The following is a 23,665-nucleotide window of genomic DNA, read 5'->3' on the forward strand; positions in this document are numbered from 1 at the left end:
TTACCATATTTTTTATTTCTAATTTAATTCAATTATAGTCTTAAATCAATATCAATTGAAAATTTTGACTATATGTATAATTTGATTTCAATTTAGATTTCATTATTTCATATTTGGATTCAATTCTTTTATATATTTCTTTACATTTATTTGTATTTTGGTCCAGTATATTTAATTCCCTATTAAATAATTTATATATCATAATACACTTTCAATAATTGAAATTACAAGTTCCATAAACACCGAACTCATGAAAATAAAAAATAATTGTACTAGAAATTCAACAAAATTTTGTAAATTATTCCATGTATTATTTTAGCATTCCTTTTAGCAAACTCTTACATTATTGGGGGGCTGCTTTTGAGTCTCAACCAATAATTAATTCCTACAATGTTTCTAACCAATGAAATTGTTTTCCTTATTTCCTTAAATCTAATCATCTTTGTTCGAACTTATTATGGTTTGAAGTGATAGCAACGTTTGAGGTTATTGTAACGACTCACTCCCAATCGAGAAAATATTGTCTGCTTTCAAACCCAAAAGGAATCTTACGACTTTAAAACACGTCTACTTGATTAAGAGGAGTCTCTACATATATAGCAGTAGGAACTTTCTCCTTTATCCGATATGAGACATTACAATTATAGGATTCGAGACTATCCTGCTTCTAAGCTTTCTTTACTTTCACGACAAGGTCATAACAACGTTTGGGGTTATAGAATCTTTAAAATAAATTCGATTGCATGCTAAAAATGAACGAGAGACAAATTAGGGCAACAGATAAGTAGACGAACAGAGCCCGTCAATCTATAAATTGAATAACACAAGAAGGAAATCTTCTAGACGATTTCCCATTCTCAAGACTAGTATTTTTAATAAATAGATGCTATTTACACTAATATTTTATTTTATTTTACGTGGATGCCGTCTACACGAAAAGGACAAATATAAATACATATCAACGATGCTTTTTACATTCTAATAAAAGGGGAGATTGTGGTACGCCAGTACCTCGATTTCACTATTAAACCCTTGAGATATTTGTTTATTGATAGATGAGGCCACTTTTTTTTCAATTTATATTTTCTGTAGGGCCTCAACTCAAAGGGCAGCTAATGAAGGAATGGCTTCTGGAAGGCTTCCCACGTGCCAATCCCCCACATATTCCACTGGAGGAATTAAAACCTTCTTTGGTTATTTGAAGGAGACATCGAGTGAAGGGAGGACCATTGGATTGGGGTCAAGGGAAAAGGACAAAGGGCTTCCAGAAGCCCTCATACGTGCCAACCACAGGAGTCCAATAAATGTAGGGGTCACCCGGTCGTTTTCCTTATATAGTACAAGTATTCTAGATGCTCTGAAACGTGGCAACCAAGTCACTAAAAGACGTCCTCAGCCGCGTATTTGGAAAAAAATGTGTTTTCACTTCTTTTTTTACACTAATTAATGATAAAAAAAATTAATATTATTGATTTTATTATTTTAATATAAAGTTATATAAAACAAAAAAACCGACATTAATAATATTGATAATTACCAATATATAAAATTAATTTAATTTGTATCATATTTTACTGTTTAAAAAATTATATTTTCCCCAAAATCTGGGCCACAGTGATGAGTGACCCCTACAATAATATCCTATTATTCTATACAAAACTAATGGGCTTCTAGAAGCCCTAGCGCGTCCGTCAGTTCACCAAAGCCCTTTGCACTAGGGCTTTTGACCTCTGCCCCTGGTAAAAGTGGTCACGATATTTTCTAGGGTTTTCACTGTTGGATTGCTGTACCTTCTAGAAACTCTCCCACCCCACTCTCACCCCCTCTTTTAACCGCGGTAAACACGCCTAAATTACCTTTATTTTTAACTTTCCACAATTGCAGTAGGTAAAAGTGTCATTTTTTTTTGACACCGTGTTTGGTTACCAAAAAGTTTGTGAGTTTTTCATAAATGAATCCTCCAAATTAAAGGAAAGCAGGTAAAATCGGGGAAGAAAAAACGAAGGGAGCACACGGTTTGTAGTTTTTACCGGAACCAAGTACGTGTGGGAAACAGCTAGACCGGAAACAAGAAACAAGTAGGCGCCCATGGTGATTGGTCCCCACTGAAAATGCCCATTTGACCCTTATAAATACCCCCAACCTCATTCCTTCAGTATCCACATATGCCTTCTCAATCTTCCCTAAAATGTTCCAAAGCCTTTCCTCTTCCTTTGCCCTTTCCTCACCCCCAATCCATTTTCGCGCCGGATCTGCTCCTTCAATGTCTTGTAGCCGGAATACCTGCCACGCCTCCATGCCAACCTTGGTGGAGGCCACCAGAAAGCCCTCCAGTCTCTACGAGGTGCTTAGGGTGAAGCAGACGGCGTCTCCCACGGAGATCAAGACGGCGTACAGGAGCTTGGCCAAGATGTACCACCCCGACGCGTCGCCGGTGGATTCGGATGGGCGTAACTTCATCCAGATTCACAACGCCTATGAGACGCTTTCCGATCCAGCGGCGAGGGCCGTGTATGATCTGTCGTTAGGGTCGACGGGACGGCGGCCGTATGCGTATGCGTGTTCGTCCGGGGGGGTCCGGGGTCGGAGTGCGCACTATTCGACCCGGAGATGGGAAACTGATCAGTGTTGGTAGGATCCGAAATGCTGTATATTTTGTTTTTAGTTTCTTAGAGAGCCACATGCGTGTGGTGTAGGGGGCAGAGAATTGTAAAAATCCCACGGCCATTTTTGTTGCCAGGAAATGAGTAAATATCCTTCCTCCTCTTCATCAATTTCACTTCTCTCTTTTTTCTCTCTATTCTTTGACGTTACTTCATCTCCTCCCCAGTCTGAGTTTCTCATAGAGGAGAAAAAGGAGCGGAAAAAACAATTTTATGTTTGGTTTCCGGGAATTGAAGTTTTCTTAGTATAATTTATGTAGGAATTGAATTTTAAAAATGGAATTATTTGAACTGGAAACTACTCAAAACCACTGTGACACATTTGGAATTACTATTTTTAGACGCATGATATCTTGAAAACATCTGCCTTCTTTAAGGCCAGTTGACAAACACGGTAAATCCAGGGGAACCGTTGTTGTATTCCGGAAGAAATTGCAATTTGGAGGTACGTTGTTGTTGTTATTTTGATTTTGGGGCATAAATTCGATTCCATAATGAGACTTGAGGGGGAGATTGTGAATTTATGGGTAAAGTAACAGAAAAGGCCATCAGAAGTGATGAGTCCAAATTTTGAAGAGACTGAGGGAGAGATGGTGAATTTATGGGTGAAGTAACAGAAAAAGCAATTAGAAGTGATGAGTTATGAGTGGCGACTATACAAATGGAAATTACAACTTTTTGGTTGCCCACCCATCTATCTAATTGATGAGTAATAGCATTATAACACCAGTTAGGGAGTCGATTGCCATGACAAGCAAAATTAATGAGTAATGGCATTATATTATAATGCCAATTGGGAGCCAATTGCCATGACAAGCAAAATACTGTCAGTTACGCAACTACTTGTAATTCATCAAACCCCATCAAACCCTTGTGACATTCGGATGCCAACCCAACCTAAACCTTTGTCCCTCCCCCATCCATTTCTAAAGAAAAGCGGGTTTTTAAATTGCCAAATATAAAATTTAAAATAAAAAACAAAAATGCACAATTCAGCAAGGAAATTACAAAATTTCATGTTGGGAGAAAGCTTTGACAATAAGACATGGAACTAGAAATGAAAAACCCCTGAAATCCCAACTGAGCTATTTCACAAGATTGAAGGATAACCGACTGGCTGACTCTACATGGATTTCCAAACCCAACCCCCGCAGGGACCCCTACAACTTTTTACAAGCCTTTCCTCTTTTACATCAACACTTCTCATGTTATTTACCCTGCAGCAGGGGCAGGATGCGACAATCATTTACAGGTCATCAGCATGGAGTTGATGACATGCATAAGAAGGCGGATGCTTTGACCTTGGGAACTGGTTGTGGTGGGTAGGGATCGATGATGGTTTAGTATCTGATAGACCTGATCGAAGATGGGCCGCACATGCATTGCGATCATGGGGTCTCCTGGGTTTATGACTACTGCCACATCTGTCATCCATCCCAATTTTCGGGGTGTATCCTTGTTGATGTCACACGCCAACTGCTGCAGAAGGGAGAGCAGTACTCCTTGGCTCAATGGGAGAGGAACCATCGACAAAATCCCTTGCAGATCAACCTGGCAATGACCATGGACCAAAGTATGCACAATTTTCATCAGCAAATCTATGCCACACATTTGTCATACATCATAAAATTTTACAAGTTTGAATGGCAGTCCCCAACAAATTAGATATGCAAACAGAGAAAGAAGGAATGCAACCACACAGTAATTTTGGGTTAAAACTCAAAACTCTAATCATCAATTACTGATCAAAAATTAATTGGTAGAAATTAATAGGTTAACTTAAGTTTAAAACTAAAAAATAAAATAAAATAAAATAATTTTTAGTGATCAAAGATTTAAATAGACTTTAACATTTAGTGCAGTCTATCTTCAGACCTGATCCAAAGTCTAAAACCATAAATCATGAGGCCATCTATAATTGCAACAATGTGATATTATGATTATCCCACATCATTAATACGCATGCTTGTGCAACGTGTACAGTGTGAAAACTAAGCTGGTCGCCCAAGCTTTAATAATATCTCAACCCTCTGTTTAATGAAGGAGTGCAAACTCAAGAGAACACCATGAGTCCGCATTTGAAGCCCCTAAACCATGTTGTAACTATTAGTTGTATATCACAATATTAGTCAAGTTTTGGTTGAGACCACAATATTCCTAAATGCATATTATTCAGAAGTATTTTGCATGCAAGGATTCCCTATTTGGAAAGGCAAATATCATATGGGGGTCTCACTTTCAGTTAGACCATAGAGATACTACATAGTAGCCAATCTTGGCTCTTCAAAGGAATAATAACCCATCCCTGTTTTACTATGCCAGAAACTTAAAACTTCATAAAATGGTTTATTTACATTGTGAAAACCAAACACTCATTAAGGAGAGTGAGGGGGAAGAGGGTAAGGAGAGAAAAAGAGACACCAAACTGAGTCTCTAGTTACTCCCAGTCATGGTAATCACCCACGTAACTCTGGTTTCTGGCCATGTGTATTTTATGTATTGTTTCTTAAATGCTGAACAATAAAGCATACCTGAGAACACAACCATGACACGATAGAGACATCACTTCGTTGTAGGGCTCCATTGAAAGCCTCTTCATATTTGCGTTCAGATATCAATCTAGATAGCTCCTTTGTTGGATCCAAAGGCATCTCAACCTATTACATGGATGGTGAAAATCCAAAGTTAGAATAACCAATAGAAAACCTTCTAAGATCCTTATAATATTTAACATCTAAAGATCAAACTTCGCAGGTCAGAGCTCTTTGCATATTTGCGGAGAAACCAAGAACTAAATAAAGGAAATAGGACCAACCTTGTCATGGAGACCACCCAAAGGTCCATTACTCAGTTGAGTAACCAGGGGATTCACTGATGTAGGGTTTGCCCCTGCAGCTGCAAGAGCTAAGAGCTTTCGTTGACCATCAGCCAATTCTCCACTTAAAGTTTGAGTCATTGATGATGCTGAATTAATGGCATCCTGCAAAACCAGGTTGACATCAGAACTTGGCAAAAAAATATAAAGTATGCAATGGATTGTGAAGACAGCAGTAGACAGATGAACAGGTAGATAAACTGTCATGTTACTCAGTCTCCTATAGCAGCTTATTTAAAAGAGATGATACTGGTGGCGTTATTGATCTTAATCAAGAAATATTATAAGATTATTGTATTTAAAGATTCTTGAATTTAAAAGCTTTAAAAAGAAAAAAAAAAAACACACAGACAAAGGTAAACTGCTTCATAATGCATAATCTAGTAAATGAAAGAAGGCATACCCTTAAAGCAAGTGCTAAAGGAGAATGGGTGGATTCAAATTGCTGCTGAACTGTAGTGGCATGCTCAACCATTCCTTTTTGAAATGTAGAGTCAACTTGGTCAAACATTGCTTTGCATGACATCTCAAACGCTGGGACCACTGAAGCTTCCAGATTGGATTTTAATGCATCCTATACACAAAGATATGATTATTCATATTGTTTGAACAGAAGTTCCATACATTTTCATATAAATGGATTAAATTCCATGTAGTCATATAAATAGAACTAGAAGAAAACCCCCAATTGTTGAAGTTATTAAACAAAGATTACATGCATTCATCACACCTAGTAGAAGAGAAACAGTACAGTATGAACTTATATTCAGATACAAGCAACATCAGTGGAGAGTAATTAAGCTTAATCTTACATTTGAAAAATACACATGAAAGTGACAAATGGACAGCATTCTTCTACTACGATAAGAAAATGAGAACAAAACACAATAAAAAATAATGTAAAATGTCTACTTGTCTCACAGATGTTTTCTATCAGTTATTTCAACAGCTCTAAGAGATACTGCAAAGGAGACTCTCTTGATGGTAGACATGAGGCCCCAGGCTAGCTACCCAAAATATCCATTCTAGGGTTTATATATATATATTCCCTAAGCAAGAAAAGGATTATGCTACATTCTTAGAGTTTTTGGGCTGGGAGTTGAAGTGTCAAGAGCTTTTGTAATCCTGATCATCATCTGATGGTGGATCTGACTTGCCTTCCCTCTGAATATGTAGACACTGCCAAACCACAAGAATCTTGTGTTCATTGAATGTACTCCGGCTTTTTTTGTTGTTTTCTTGTTAAGTCATGTGTGCATACTATTCAAGTCACCAAACAAATATGTCCAACTATAGAAAACAAAGAATAAACAAGCGCTACCACCAAGATGAAAACTATCATTTAGATAAAAGAAAATGCCTAAATATGCTAGATCCCAAAAGGACTTACTTGAATTAAAGAATTGTGCATTGACATAACATGTTCTCTTTTGCCATATCTTTTCAAATGCATCAAAACACATATACCTTAATCAAGTGAATCTTGAGTTATTATGTCTTGTTTCAACTATTCATTTATGAATCAGCTGAGCAATTTACATTGACAGAGCTAATATAAGCACATTGGGTGTCGATTCTAACTGACACCTACCTGAAGAGCTTGTTTGCCAGAAGTTTGAAACTGTACTTGAATTTGCCTAGCAACAGTGGCTTCAAGTTTTGAATTAATTGATTTCTCCACTTGATTCAATGCCTTATCACCAACTCCTCTCTGCAGTACAAAGCATCAGTTATTAGATCCAGTCAAGAAAACTTTATGGTATAGATTCAGATTTTTAGAATTTTAACCTGGAAGGCCTCTGTGATAGCCGAGGAAATTGTTTTCTCAACAACAGGCGTAATTGTGCGAGCTACAGCTGGTACAACTGCAGCCATTTCCTTTTTCACTGTTTTCTCCAATATGGCTGGCAAGTCCTTGTTCAAACTATTAGTAATCAAACTTGTTATCTGCTGTGTACGATCTCGTACTAACTTCTCATGTTTCGCATTCTCTTCTAGGATATTAGCCCACAAAGCATCAGCATTGGCCTTGACAGATTTCTCCATACTCCGTCCTAGAGTAGCCTCTAATCTTCTACCTTCTTTGGTAACTGGGACAGCAACTAATACTGATATCTGCTTCTGCATTTCTTTTTGCATGGACAAAAGCTGCAAGAAATAATCAAATATGTGTCGGTTAGAGATGTATGTGTAGCAAGAGACAGGCAGAAGTTGCAAGTAATACAAATGGCAGCAATCAAATATGACAAATAACATAAATCTTACTCTTTGTGATATTGGTATATTGCTCAATATAAGATTATGAGAACAAAAACCAGTACAGGGATTGAATTAAATAATGGTTGCATTGCTTTAGAACATGATTCAAAATTGTGATATCGGTCATTAACTTGGAAGGTCTTGAGACGGATCGGTCACAGCATTTCAGATTGATATCGGGCAATAAGCACAATGTACTAATTACAATCTCAAAAAATTGTTATTAATAAAAATCAAAATTGTACAAAAATAAATATAATTAGATGGACTCTAATGAATTAATAGAAAACAGCTACCACATTTAGCATTGTTTAAATAACCATAAAATCATAAATTAAAATTAGTCTATAATAATATTAATTAAAAAATAAATATTTCAAGTATAATTATTTTCTACTAATAACACATAATAATAGTCAATTCCACATTGAATAATGTGAAGGCTCAAAGTCATCATCATCAATCATATGATGGGTATATAAATTGAAATGGTAATTTCATGGTAAGAACATGGCTGAAAGAATAGTCTAAAGCTTGCTTTGTTCACAACTCATTCGTGCAACCTGTGTTGCAATGTTGCGGTATTGCAACTTACAATTTGCTTTTAGACTCATTCATGACTTAGTTGAACCAGCTGATTCAATTTCGAAACAGAAAATTTAAGTAACATGTTTTGAACCTGATGTGGTGAGGGGCATTCCTCATATGACTCAACTGAGTCATATCGAACTCAGCTGATCCTTTGAACCATGCCTTAGAATAGCATTTGACAATGGTGTCCAAAAATGAGTAACTTTTTCAGCAAAGTATGACACAAAAGACCAAAATTACCAGGCTGAATTCTCAACTCCAAGTAAACAAATGTTAAGGAGTTATCAACATCCTTTTAAGTGCTAAGTTACAAAAAAAATGACTACTCTCTTTTTAAAATAGAAACAAATCATGTTTTTTAAAAAAAGAAGAAGAAGAAGAAACAGAGGAATTCAGAGATTAAATAATACTCGATGAAAAAAAAAATGTAGAGTGTGACTGAAAATAATTAAGATATTAACTAGCCTGAGGTGTTATTACTAATTTTTACCATTATTGCAGCAAGCTAAACCATTGTGCAAGAAGTAAATGTACACAAGGAAATTTTTATAAGCCAAACCCAAAGCACTCACCTGATTCAGTGTCTCCTGCATAGCCAGAATATGGGGAACAGCAGCTTCCACTGAAGGGCTACTCAAATTTGCACCTGCCTCATTGGAAGAATCGGTAGAATTGAAAGCAGTTGGAGATGGGGATACTTGAGAGTTTTTCCCCTTATGCTTTTTCCCTTTTGTAGTTGGTGCTGGTGATTGAGGAACTGTTGTAGGCATGGCGGAATCAGCTACTTTTCCAGACACATCTTTTATAGCATCAATCACTTCATCCTCACCTGCATTTGAAGGCCGGGCCAATGCCTCCATTCTAGCACCATCAACTTGCCGAGATTCCTCCACAACATAAGTTTCAGATGATAATGCACTGCACTCTTTGGCCATCTCAATTCCAAGATCTGAAGCCTGGGAGCAAAAGGCTTTCTCCTTATTTTCTAAAGCAAGATTCTGAGATTCTCCTTGCAAGCCAAATTCATCATTCTGAGTTGATCCTGTTTCACCCACAACTTTAACCTCCACCTCAACATTGCTCACATCACTGTTGATAGAGACATCTTGAATATTGGCCTCTCCCTCACTCTTACTCTCAGTGCTATGGGTAGCTTCAGCAGATGAAACGGCCATGAATATCTCAGAAGGAGTAATCAGATGTGTTGGATGTTTGAACATGACAGTAGGATTTAGAATGGTAGAACTGTCATCTTGTGCAACTTTGTTTTCATCATTCCTTGAATCATCATCTAAAGAAGGCAAATCAGAGAGGGTTGTACAAACAGTATCTATTTGCCTGTCAACTGAATAATCAATAACTACTTGGTCACTATCGCCACGATCGCCAAGGGTGGGACCTGGTTCAAAGTTATTTGTTGGACTTCTAAAACCAGACAACTTTCCTGACAGCCTTGGACTCAAAGGAAGAGGTGGTGATGGAATCGAAACAATATCATTGTCATTATTGACCAAAGGTAAAGCACTAGGTTTAGATTCTGGACTCAAAGTGGCAGACTCAATAGAAGCAGAGCTCACAGGAAATCTCACACCAGGTTCACTCTCAGAGCTACTTATTAGCACAGTTGATTTGAGTGCAGAACTAGTTAAAGGCATCTCAGTAAGTTTACTTCCAGGAGGCTCTAAGGTGCCAAAACCTTCTGCATTAGTCACGTCATGTGAAACACCAGAGTCAGACTTCTCTACCCCTACATTTTCCGGCAACAGTGGCAAACACTGGGATAAGTTCAAAGCATACTGCTGAATAGCTTGTGTCTGGAAACAATATACCTGAACAACATGTTCACCATGTAATAATTCACTTGTCCCAGTAAAACTTAAAATAGGCATAGTGACAGTAAACTCTGCTATATAGTCCATGCAGGTTGCTGCAGGATTAGAACCATACTCCAAATGTACAGCATATATAGCATTCTTTTTGGCATTTGCAAGTAAGAGAAGGCCAGATTTAGACAATGCTAACACTTGATTAAAGAACGCCTCCTCAACACAAGGTTCAGCTGAACTCTTCAAGTCCAACGTCTGAGTACAATGCCATGATTCTGCATCACTAGGCAGCAGCCAGCCTTCTTCACTTTCTGTGGCCCATAGCTTCACTTCCCTATTCAGTGGGCCCTGCATTTAGATTTTAAAAAATTTAAAGGACTGGAGCCAATAAAAAAATATTTATTAGACTGCAAAGGTTAGATTATCCAAAAAGCAAATAAAAAAGGAAAAAGGAAAAGAAAAGAACACTTAATGCAATATTAATCAAAATTTAAAATCAAATTTGTGGATGCTTGAATCAAACCACCACACCAGTATTAAGTCAGAAAGAGCTTTTGAAGAGATATATCACAAGCTACCTTACAAAGACTGATACCAAATTTTGAGGTTTGACAAGCATGATGAGAAAACCTAGTGAACAAAAATAAAAATCATAGAGCATGTACCGCAGTTATGAGAATAATGTGATCCGGGCGGTGAGGAGCAGTCAGGAATGTAGCCGAATTGACAGGATGGCCATCATGTGGCCTCAGCACCAGAAGAGGAAGTGTCTTGCGGTCTTCCCAGATCTTTATCTGTTTGCAAAATAAATTTTAGAAGCACCAAGTTAATAAATTTTCTTATTATGAATAAAAAAGAAAACAGCATAATATAAAAGAAAATAACTACCAAAGTACAAGCATGCTTGTGTCATTGGACATATAGACATGTAAAAACACGACTAAAACAAAGAAGTTCAAAAAACATATTTTGTATCAAAAAAAAAAACAAATTCATTAAAATAAACTAGTAAATACAATGAAGGACAATATACCCTTCCAAAAAAATTATTAAAAAAATGATATTAGAAAGATCAAATGGATGAACCTACAAAATCCAAATGGCTGAATACCTGTCCTATCAAATGATATATCAAGGTTCAAAGTCTCAACCAAGATTGGTATGTGACAATATCAATACCTGAGTTGAATATCTTGCTAAATTGCGAAGCGACTCAGATGATTCAAAGATACATCAGTCATCTAGGAGACAACTCAAAGATGACTTCGAGACAACTTGAAGAGGAATCAATTCCAATGAAAAAACAAAGAAAAACCACTTTTGTGCCACGAATGTAAAAAAATAGAAAATAATTTTCTTTTCTTTTTTTTTTTTTAAAAAAAAAAAAAAAGGCCTTGTACCTATGATTCCAACCCATTGTCTACAAGCTCTACAACTATAAGATCCTCCGATGAAGGTAGAAGCTCCACAGCTAAGATGAGGCTGTCTTTGGTGGTTCGGCTCAACTCTTTGGTGAGTCTTCTTGCAATGCAAGTTGCAGAAATATGAAAGTGGCATTTGGGTTTATAAAGATTGTGTATATGTTGATTCAAATAAAAATAAAATTGAGATCTTTAATTTTTCTTTTTTTCTTTTTTATGATTGCTTTATTTTGCATATATTTGAAAGAAAAATAAAGTTAATTCTTCAAAGATAATTAAAGTGTTTTAAAAATAAAAGGCAAAATTAAAAACTTCAAAAGTTTATTCTTTCATAATCTTCATTTATTAAAGTGTTGCAATTTTTAACACTTAAAAAGTAAATTTTGAAGTTTTCAATATCGTCAAGGGTGCTTGTAGATATGAGCTCTAATTCTCTTGTTAGTTTCATTGATTGTTTAGGCTCTAAGTACAGGCAGGTAATGTTTTTTGTTTCTTTCCCTTTCCCTCTTGGGTGAGCCTTTAGGCTTCTACTGTATACTTCCTGTATACTTAAGGACGCTGTTTTGGCATCTTCTATTTATATATATACTTTTTGATCTTACCTATCAAAAAAAAATATATTAAAGTTTTCAAACTTATTATTTTCAATTCTTTTTTCATCTTTTATATTTTGAAAAAAAAAAATATTTAGCAACCTACAATCCCAACATATTTTATACCATTTAAAAATTGGAATTGGGTATAAAAATGGATACAACAATGTTCTAATAGGAAATGGGAATTGATATTAGTATTAAGTCATTGGTTCATATGTTAGGTAATGGGTATTGGGTGATTAGAATATATGATCAAATAAAAAAAGATTAATGATATATGACTACATTATAAACCAACTGAACCATGTTTTTATGACTATTTAAACAAATATTTAAATGTGATAAAAGTTTATTTTTTAATTCTTTGAATTCATCTAACCATATTTATTTTTCTGATATTTTTCATAATTATTTTAAAATTCTTCAAGCTTTTTAACTAGCATATTATGTGCATCACCCAATATCATCCAAGACGCTAAGAGAAATGATTAGGACCTTCCAAGTCAATGATTGATTGGGCAAATTTAAAACATGGTTATAGCCTTAGGTAGTAAGTGCATGTCTAGTTGTAGGCTTGTTGAACCACAAACAGATACAATGATATCAAATATGTGTTTAAAATGTCCAAAAACTAGGTTAAAAATCTATTTAATAAGGTTTTCAAAATAAAGGATTGACTTGTTAAACATTTTCTTTAGTAGGTAAGCAAAAAAATGATACTAACAATACCTAGCAAAAGGGTGCACCAACGTACACAAAGGGCACTCTAAAAGCAAAGATCAAAAAGAGAAACAAAAAACAATTCCTACCTCCTACAAAGCATCTAACCAGTCAACAAAAACTACCATAAACAATAAAATCTCTACTATGGACTTTCTAACCCAATCTAAAAGAGCACACAAAAACAAGGATTTGAGAGTTTGGTCCACAAGTTTCACGTCCTCAAACAACATTTCATTTTTCTCTTTCCAAATGATCCAAAATAAGCACAAAGGAGCATCCGTACACATTTTCTTTCGCTTCTTTCCTAGCAAGTATCCATGCCAACTTAAAAGAGTATAACCATTTGAAGACGACATTGCCCACACTACACCAAAAAAGGAGAAGACAAGCTTACATAAGACCCTTGTCTTAGCATAATAAAGAAGGATGTGGTCAAGTGATTCTTCTTTCCCTTTATACAAATAACATCTATTCACCAATGTCCATCCTCTCCTCTTTGACTAATCCAACATCAGAATCTTCTTCTAAGCTGATTCCCAAGCAAAAAACCCCCAGTCATTGGAACCAATACATTCCAAATAAAATCTATAGGAAAATGTTCCAATCCCCCTAATGCCAACCAAGAGTAGAAGCTTTGACTTAGAAGATTCCATCCTTCACATCCATCTAGACTGCTCTAACCTCTACATCCCTTCTCATTGTACTTTCTGGCAATCAGATTAAAAACACTTCAACATTACCCAATCCATAATCACCGAGCAGTCTTATGCAGGTAGTCCAATGCCCCACCTCAGCAAACTGCTCCACACACATCCACTACCCAAGCATCCTTTGAGATAGCTATAGCATATGTCAAGGGAAAGAAGCACTCGACATTGAGTTACCGCTCCATATATCCTTCCAAACATTTACTCTCCTTCCATCAACATTGAAACAAATTCTACTTATAAAAACATCCCACCCTCTCCCATTGTCAAACATCTTATATGGGCTTAATTATAAATAACAAAATGGTGGGTTTCTAGACACCATAGCTAACAATTAATGCATTTAAAATGAAAGAACTCCACAAGCCCATTAACAAATCCCTTATTATGAGATAAAGGTTCTTTTGGAACCACTCTCCATGACTCTGCTAATTTCTTTAGAAACCAAAATCTGAAACCAGCAACCATCTGCAAAAAATTTCGGCAACTATTTCCACTTATAGTTATTGTTTGACAACTCTCCAGCCACTTATAAGGCTGTAAAAAGGTACACAGTCCTTTTTTTTTCTCTCCTTTTTCTTTTCCCTTACTTTCTTCAGTTTCTTTTCCTCCTCCCTCAACCAAATATTTGCTCCATAACAGTAACCATCATATGAAATGTGTACTTTGAGGATCTTTTGCTGCGTCCATGTAACAAAGAAAATCTAATGCCACTACAAGGAAAAAAAGTAGTGAAAAGCACACCTCACACCAATGAAGAGGTTGCAGATTCAATACCATTATAACAATGCAAAGACTAAAAATAAAATAAAATGAGACCAAATCACAAGTTCAAATTTACCTTAAAGAAAAATATACAAATATTAAGACCAATTTTCAAATCTTGACACAAGTCACAATGTAACTTGATCTAATCCGTACATGGGGATAAAATAAAAGACCAACGTGCATGATAGGAATGAGTGGATGCATGCTAACCCTCATTTTAACTTGGCTCCTGTCCTAGTCTTTTGGCCCATTATACATCCAAGAAAACCATACAGTTCTCAGAAACTGTCAGCGGCTTCAACAAATCAGAGTTCAACCACCAGGCTGAACCAATCTCTATAAATAAATGACAGCTTTATCTAGTTGGTAAGTTCTTTTCCCGTATCTCTATATATAAAACAGCTTTATATGATGCACATTTTTTCCCATGATCCTTGATGATAATCATTTCAAAAAGACTTCAGATACAAAGAAACATCAGAATATCAAGACAGGGAGTGTATCAAGAGGAAACAAACCGTGCCATCCGTTGAAGCAGAAACTAAACGAGTGGTCATCCATTGGCACATCGACAGATCAGTCACTTCTCCATCATGTTTCCCAATAAATTGGACCCCATCAATAAGCTTGTCTACTGGACAGTTGAGAGGTTCATCTGCAGAATAAGATTCACCCTTTCCAACTTTCGTAGTGTCAATCTTCAGAATACGTTTTCCAATCCCAACAACCAAAACTTCCTGCAAGTTGTGGTATCCATTAAATAGCAAATTACAAAGAAAATTTTATGGGCCAGAGGAATAACAAAAAAATCCACAAAACATCGAAGAGCTATAACTTTGATTTAGATTTAGAGATGAACAAGAAAGAATGTATTTACTTGTTTGTGACAGTGCCAGCAAACTCTTGGATTTACAGATTCCCCCTCTCCTACTATTTGAATGGCAATCACAATCTTTCCTGTAATTTGTGGCTTATCTTCCTCATCTGGACCTTCAGAAATCTTCCAAACATAAACACGTCCATTGATGCTTGCACTGCCCATATGCATGTTAGAATTACCCAAAAACTAAGTAGAAGGAATTTATTACGAAAATCAGAGATAGAGCAGTACCTAGCTAAAAGATGAACATCCTCAGCAAAGAAAGCCATGTCAGTCACCCTCTGAAAGAGAAAGCATCACTTAGATGGATAGAAGAGAGGAAGAATATACTAGTCCAAAAAAGATGGTCAGTTTTTTCCCTTCAATAGAATTGCATCCAGTGGATTGACACAAGATAAATTAATGACAATAGATACTATAATTCAGGTAGCCTAACTAAATATCGTTGAAGTACTTCAATACACTATTACCCCTTAGCTTCTCATCTGCTCATAATGATTTACTATGGCTTTGGACACACTTTGGGATAGCATTTTCTTCAAAGAAACAGAACTATTGATTCATTTTCCTTTCTTTTTCTTTGAACTGTTTGGGAATCATTATTATAAAAAATAAAAATAAAAATCTTGATCTTATGCAACTACAATGTGATCAACTCATTTCTTAGCCTCTTAAAGTCGCAATTGGCCCTCATCTAGGATTTGAAGCTTATCGCAATTTACAGTTTGGACCCATATTATAGTTATATTTATATTGTCCTTCCAACGTAGTTGAACAAAGAATTCCCTTCTCAACCATCAATCTAAAACTATAAATTAACATCTAAATACAAATCAGGCGCTAGGATATTGAAAAATTAGTCACATGAATCCTACTACTATTTCATTCATCAAACAAAATCAAGCTAAAACTGAAATCGTTAATTGATGTTCATAAACTTCATTGCAAACTCACGTCACATTGAGTCCCATACATTCAGTGCCCATTGAGTCCCATACTTTTGGCACATTTACAATTTGGTGGTTAGCACCTAAAGTAGGCTACCTTTAAAATTATTTTACATTTTTCATTTGCATAGCATATAGAAATGTTCCAAGCACCACAATATTGAACCATACATTGGATTAAATGGATGCAATATTTTTAGGCAACAAAATATAAAGCAATGCCCACCAGAGGAATGGCTGCTGTTTTTCTTTTGCTTGCCTGTTTTATTTTGGTGACAAATGTATACATTGTGTGTACTTTGTTGCGCTTTTTTGCAGGTGTGTGTATATTTATATATATCCTTACTTTGAGCTAACCCAATTTACAGAGCCTATCATGGTCATGGAATAATCATCAACATAAGGTCTGACCCATTCCAAAAAATTACTCATAAAACAATGCTGTTATTCCCAGGAAGCCCAAAGGCAGAATGGAATCAATGCAATTTAAATCAATTAAATCAACAATATTCAAATTGAATCTTTAACTGCCGAATAACTATAAACTAGACAATCTAGTAAAAATCAGTATACCTGAGCATGACCTCTGAGCAAATATCTCAGTGCGGTGTTTATATTAAGCACCCGAATCGCCCCCAATTTCAACCCGTAGCATATATAGGTTTTATTGACAGCAATCTGTCGTCCTAAAACGAGGCCAGGATCGGAAACATACTTGGTGATCGGAGTGACCTCAAGCTGAGGCTGCACCTCGCCTTGCAGCCTAACATCCACATCATACACCACATTCTCACCCACCAATCTCCGCCCTTTGGGCAACTTACTGCTAGGCATCCGCACAGGGCTGGCAGCGACAACAGCAGGATTCGGTATCCCTGGCGGAGGGGCAGAAGGCAGGATCGGAACATTGGGAGAGGCCGCAAATTCGGAAACCCCAGAAGCTGGCTGCTGAATTGGAGCCACCGGCATGGCGGGCTGCTGCGTCAAATCAAGATTGGTGGTCGGAGGGCTGAGGAGAGCCATCAATCGAGCACCGGGGTTAGGGTTTGGAGGAGCAAGGTGGTGAGGCGGAGGTTGAAGAAGAGGAGTAGGATAAGAAACTGAGCGCTGGTGGTGCATGTTAGAGAGTTGCTCTTGAGGGTAGGGGATATGGTAGTGATGTTGATGGTGAAATGGGGAGGTTTGAGGAGGGTAGGAATAAGGGCCAGAGGGCGGAGGATAAGAGGCAGAAGGCGGTGGAGGATAAGAGGAGGGTGGAAATGGAGAAGAAGAATTGAGATTGTTAGGGTTTTGAGGGCTAGGGCTTGTGGGTTTGAAGAGTTTGTGCATATCAAACGCTGCCGCTTGGTTTGGATTTCCAGGGGACGCCATTAACAGCGGAGAACAGATGCTGATTCAGTTTCAGAGCGAACCACCGCAGATCCAATTGAGCATATATATCTTTATATGCGGAGTCTCTAGAGAGAGAAACAGAAGGGGTAGAGGGAGAAACGAAGGCAGAGATCCAATGAAGGTGAGGGTTCAAGGCCGCACCAAAACCCAGAAGACTTGTGATATGAACTCAGCTCAACCAGTGGCGCAATAAAATATTTACTGTGAAAAGTGGCACTTGAGACGACCCCGACTTATACATAAATCATCACAAAAAGACTATGAAATTTGAATATTCCTGCGATGCAGATTAATCGGATGATAACATGTATACAACTTAAATCGATCTCACATATTCAACTTAGATCTTATTATTTTATTCTTAAAATTGTATTATATATACGAGTCTTTTTAGTTTTTACCTTGATCTCATCTTATTGTACTTAATCTCGTTTATTCATACTTTGATTTAGTTTTATTTATTTATCTTTACTCTCGTTCTTTTAGGAATGGCAATGGGGCGGGTATTTTCGGGTACCCGCCCCGCCCCGCCCCTATTGGGACGGGATTCAAATTTTAGAAACGGGTTTGGGACGGGGTTGGAATTTTTTTTTAATACCCGGGACGGGTTTGGGACGGGTTCGGGTATCGCCCCATCCCGCCCCGTCCCGCCCCGTTTATAATATATGAATATATGAATCTCCGCCTCCAGTGGGATTTTCCGACAAGTTCGTCAATGAGTTTGTGGTTTTCGGCTTAGTTCCGGTGAATTGGCCGCGTTTTGAGTCGCGAATCTTGTCGGAACACCATGATTCTTTTCGATTGGTTCTATGGACTTCTCGCATCTTTGGGGCTATGGTAAAAAGAGGCAAAGATCTTATTTTTAGGGCTTGATAATGCGGGAAAAACGACGTTGCTTCATATGCTGAAAGATGAGAGATTAGTTCAGCATCAACCAACGCAGCACCCGACGTCCGAGGAATTGAGTATTTGGAAAATTAAGTTTAAAGCCTTTGATTTGGGTGGGCATCAGATCGCTCGAAGAGTCTAGAAGGATTATTATGCCAAGGTGGATCAGGATGTTGTGGTGTACCTGGTTGATGCGTATGACAAGGAAAGATTTGCCGAGTCAAAGAGGGAGTTGGATGCCCTCCTTTCTGATGAGTCACTGGCATATGTTCCATTTCTCATTCTGGGAAACAAAATAGACATACCCTACGCTGCCTCTGAGGATGAGTTGCGTTACCACCTGGGCCTGACCAACTTCACAACTGCTCGGGGCGGGGCGGGTATGGGAATTTATCATACCCGCCCCGTCCCGCCCGCCCCGTTTAATTTTTTAAATGGGACGGGGATGGGAATTATTTTAAATAAACGGGGCGGGGTTGGGATGGGGGCGACCCGTCCCGAACCCGCCCCGTTGCCATTCCTACGTTCTTTTATCCTTTAATTTAATTTGTTTGTATTTTGATGTCATATATTTGCATCTTCATTCAATGAGACCAATTTCATCATATACCGCTAATGACTTAAATTCAATTAGATTCAAAGTTCGATAAATACTAATATGATACTTAGCATTTTTTTCACAAAAACTTAACATACATAAAAAGGAAAATATGGATTTGGGACACCAATTAAAAATGAAGATGTGATATTATGATTTAGTATCATTTCGAATTTTTCATTCGAGCCCTTCAAGTGTATAATGAATTATTGATCATTAAATAATATATCAACATGCATATAAATCCCGTTACTTGTTTATGTGAAATCGATATCAATTTTCATTACTCTCAACTAGAAAGGAAAATGTGGTATTGCGAATTTGGTATCACCTCAAATTTCTAATTGGAGTCATTGAAGTGTGTAATGAATTATGGATCATTGAATGATGATATAAACATGCACATAAATCTTTTTGCTTGTTGATGTGGTGTTGAAGCAATATCAACAAGCAATATTGCTTGTTGTGTAATAAATAAAAGAAAATGAACATAAAACTTTATATTACATAACTTGAAAAACATACTTCAAGAAATGATATCTTACAATAGAAATGATAGAAAAGCAAGATAACAGAGTTGGCCTTTTGTTATGATAATGGAGAGATATATTATGTTGTGCGAGTAGTAGACATCCATCAGAAACCCATTTTGGAGCTTTGTTGATGATGATGGTATCTGCAAACTTCTTGTTCATCTTAAATCCTTGTATTAGACCTAAAGTCAGCTTTCTTCCAAAATTAGTTGTTTGATTAGGATTTGATGAACCAATCCATAGTTTAAGAGTAGCATTAGGGCTATGATTAATTCTTCTTCTCTATAAGAGATACAAATTGACTTGTAATAATGCAAGTCCAGGCAGACAAGATTGATTGTAAAATTCTTGTTACACTTGCAAAATAGTTGTTTAGTACCTTGCTGGTAAAGAAAAGGATCTTTAATAATTCTACAAAACTTAGAATTGTCAAATTTCGTATCCTTAACCAATTGTAAACCCGTGATGCGCAATCCGGGGATGGCTAAGAGATAAATATGAAGATCTTGAAGATAAGTGGAAATAAAAACTTGTTTTTCTTCCATCATGGCTTTAACACTTTCTTGGATCAAAAAACATACATCTTGCCTCAAGGAATTCAACATCTCTTTCTCATGAAAATACATTCTTATCTTCAAATTGTTCCACTTATCCTCACTCAATTTTACTTCATCCACCAATGGGGTGAATTGCTTATTCTCACCAATTTCCAGTGGGGAAAAGGGGGTTTGATTCTTAAGGACAACTTGCTAGCCTTTGAGAAAGCCAACCATTTCTAGTTTTCTTTCCAAAGTTTTACATCTTTCCTACAAATCACAAAGACTTTTGAGACAAACAGATAAAGGGTTAGTATCATTCAAAAATGGATTTGTGTGAAAGGAATCATCCACAAAAGGTGGAGAACTCGAACTTGCTCATTTATCCCTACTAGGGGATGAGGAAATCTTAAGGGTTTCTGAAGGTAGTAAATCTCTGGACAAGCTACAAGAACCTACAACCTCAAAATGTTCATAATATAATGGCATGAATTTTTCGGAAATGACTTAATAGGTTTTCTTAGAATCTTGGGATTTCTTAATATGCTTAAGAGGTTGTTTTTCTTTTTTGGGGGTCATGATCTTGTGAATCCTACAAAATATGCGTATAAGCTATATTCATAACATCCTTTTGCAAAACTGATTTTGCTAATTTGCAATCAACTTTTAATAAAAATTCTTGGTTCAAAATATCATATTAAAATTTTGAAATATATAAAACAATGCTTAAAATCTATTTTATGATGGTACTGTAATTGAGTTGGGCATTCTTCTAAGTTCATGAAGTATACCTAACTAATCTCTCATGGTTATCATCTTTCTGTTTAAGGATCCCACCATAACCTATGTTTGAGGCATCAATCTTAACAATCTTAAAGGCTTTAGGATCGGCTAAGGCTAAACATGGTAGAGTCATGACTCTAGACTTGACGGTCTTGACAATCTTAGTATGTTCCTCATTCTAAGGAACCATATTCTTCTTAAGTCTTTGTCTTAATGAGGCACATAGCTAGCTTATGTCCTTAAGGAAATCTAACACATAATTAAGGCTTCCTAAGAAATGTTGCAATTGTTTCTTATGCTTAATCTCATCAAGAAACTTATGGCAAACTAGATTGACCTTTGAATGGGAGTGATGGTTTCTTGGTAAATATGGTAACCTAGGAATCTTATCTTAGTCTGAAACAAATTAATCTTAGTGGCAGATGACCAAAATTCTCTATTGTACCAAAATACTTTGCCTTTTTACGTAGTAACTCTGGTCAAGAAAAACTAGAGAAAGAGTCATTACGACTTTTGTAGTATTCCGAGTATCGTCCTCAAGGACTGGCTTATGAAAATTGTCAATACTAGAATAAATAAATTGTTTTTGTTTAAATCCTAAAGTGAAAAACAATATGTGAATAATGCAAAACTAAGTAAAAGAAATTAAATTAATAAAAAAATGAATATTGATTTTAAATTCAATTGATTCAAGTTTGGGGTTTTCCACAATCCAACGTAGGGTATAGAAATTAGAGAAAACAAGGGTCTTTTACGTAATATGATCTTAGGGTTTTGGGATCCTTGGCCGCTCGCGATCAAGTTGAGTTCTATAACTCAAAATTGCATCTAAAACCTAATTTTCCTTTTTAAAATAGATTCATAAAACCATCAAATGAATGAGATTTATTACCAATTTAAGATTTGACTTTTTAACCCTTCCTACTCCTTATAACTTTGTTTTAGGGGCAAATAACGGTAGGGAAGATGAGGATAATTAATGATCAAGAATTACCAAGAATCACTAGTATCAAGTAATAACCTACCGTATTATTCCCTAAATGAACTCACAAGGATAGGATAAAAAAAAATGATAAATTATCATCCAACCAATAATTAATCTCATTGTTATAATAATTTACTCATTGTCCCTATAGGTTTCCTAGCCCTTAGGTTTTCATGCTTCAAGCCTCAAGTTGGCTCTTAGCCTCTCATGGGGGTGATGTCACATTCACAATCCATAATAGGGTAAAAATTCATAATTTGAATCAAAAGAAACTAAAAACAATATATTTAATAAAGAAGAAAAAGAAAAACAAACCAAAGTTCTCGTCTTCTTCCACCTTCAATGTCAAAAACTCCAGAAAAAGATCCAAGATCCCGAAAACCTAGAATTGAGAGAGTTTATATAATATCATTAATTACCTAACATGTGGCACACTCCCATTGACCACTTATTACAAAATAATTTCCTAAAAATGATTAAAAAAAATAATAAAATGGTGATTTCTAGTCATGTGGGGTCCACTTAGGGTGGATGAAGAGCCCTAGATGCAATTCCCGAGGTAGAGGAGACGAAATATCAAAGTGGTAGTGGGTAAATTCGAAATTGGTGTCATTTCGAAGTGGATTTCGAATTCATAAGTTGAATAGATGAATTCTCAGGGTACAAGAGGCGGAACATCAAAGTGGCAGTGGGTGAATTCGAAATTGGTGTCATTTCGAAGTGGATTTCGAATTCATAAGTTGAATTTCGAAATGACCCTCCAACTTGGTGCAGTTGTCTTCAAATGGCCATAACTTTTTCATTTCAGCTCTAATTTGCACACTGTTTGAAGCGTTGGACTTTTAACTTCCCAAGCTTCGAAACGATATATAGTATGTATACAATGGACTCCAAGAAGTACTCTAAATTTTCCCTCAAAATCAAAGTATATAATGCCATCAGATTTTTGAGTTCTAAATTTCCATGCAGCTGAATCTTGCTTCATGCCTCATTTTCCACGCTTTTTTGTCTCCTTTCTTACTCCAGAATGGTCATTTCTCATCTTCCAAACTCATGATATCCTCGTCTTGCATTTCCTTACGTTCAATGAGTCTTGACTCACTTATTTCTTCATTTAGTCATTTCTCGATCTTTCAAAATCTAAAGTCATTCAATTTGCACCATTTTCTTCCCTTGAACCTGAGATAAGTCTCCAAAGTACAAATTAAACTCATGGCTAAGGCCTTAGCATTGATTTAGGTCAAGTTGTGTGATTTGAATGTCCTTTGGTGCACAAATCATATCGAATATGTGCCATTAGAGCACATATTTTGGCTCCAATCAGCAGACAAGCTTAAACCATTATTCTTAACAGTCTAAGCGAACTTATTAAGATGTTTCCAATGTTCCTCTACGGTAATAAAGTAAACCAAAACATCGTCAACGTAGACAATGATGAAATCAGAAAACTGGTTAAAAATTTCATTCATTATGTTATGGAATTCTGAAGGGGCATTCTTAAATCCAAAGGGCATTATGTTCCATTCTAATGTCCAAAGGGTACCACAAAGGCAATCTTATACCTATCTTTTTCTGTAATCTGTATTGGCCAAAATCCTGATTTCATATCAAACTTAGAAAAAACCTTATACTTAACTAACCTTTAAAGGTCGTCTTTCTTATTTAGAATAGGATGCCTAATCTATCTTAATGCA

General features: G+C 36.4%; 2 protein-coding genes across 2 annotated transcripts; one reads left to right on the top strand and one right to left on the bottom strand.

Annotated features, from left to right (window-relative positions):
• The first annotated feature begins 2,156 nt into the window (after window positions 1–2,156).
• LOC117908522 (chaperone protein dnaJ 11, chloroplastic) lies at window positions 2,157–2,777 on the top strand. Its single transcript, XM_034822154.1, has one exon. It carries the CDS (start codon window positions 2,189–2,191, stop codon window positions 2,633–2,635), a length of 447 nt encoding a protein of 148 aa, XP_034678045.1. The 5' UTR covers window positions 2,157–2,188; the 3' UTR covers window positions 2,636–2,777.
• An 835-nt stretch (window positions 2,778–3,612) lies between these two features.
• On the bottom strand, window positions 3,613–17,854 carry LOC117908768 (enhancer of mRNA-decapping protein 4). Its single transcript, XM_034822487.1, has 12 exons — window positions 16,830–17,854; window positions 15,541–15,590; window positions 15,307–15,463; window positions 14,948–15,166; window positions 10,880–11,008; window positions 8,961–10,562; window positions 7,327–7,686; window positions 7,130–7,249; window positions 5,942–6,112; window positions 5,479–5,643; window positions 5,195–5,320; window positions 3,613–4,214 (listed from the first exon to the last, which is right to left on the bottom strand). Exons 1-12 carry the CDS (start codon window positions 17,625–17,627, stop codon window positions 3,906–3,908), a joined length of 4,206 nt encoding a protein of 1,401 aa, XP_034678378.1. The 5' UTR covers window positions 17,628–17,854; the 3' UTR covers window positions 3,613–3,905.
• Between the last annotated feature and the right edge of the window lie 5,811 nt (window positions 17,855–23,665).

Source organism: Vitis riparia, chromosome 19 (genome assembly GCF_004353265.1).
Source record: "Vitis riparia cultivar Riparia Gloire de Montpellier isolate 1030 chromosome 19, EGFV_Vit.rip_1.0, whole genome shotgun sequence".
Taxonomy (NCBI): domain Eukaryota; kingdom Viridiplantae; phylum Streptophyta; class Magnoliopsida; order Vitales; family Vitaceae; genus Vitis; species Vitis riparia.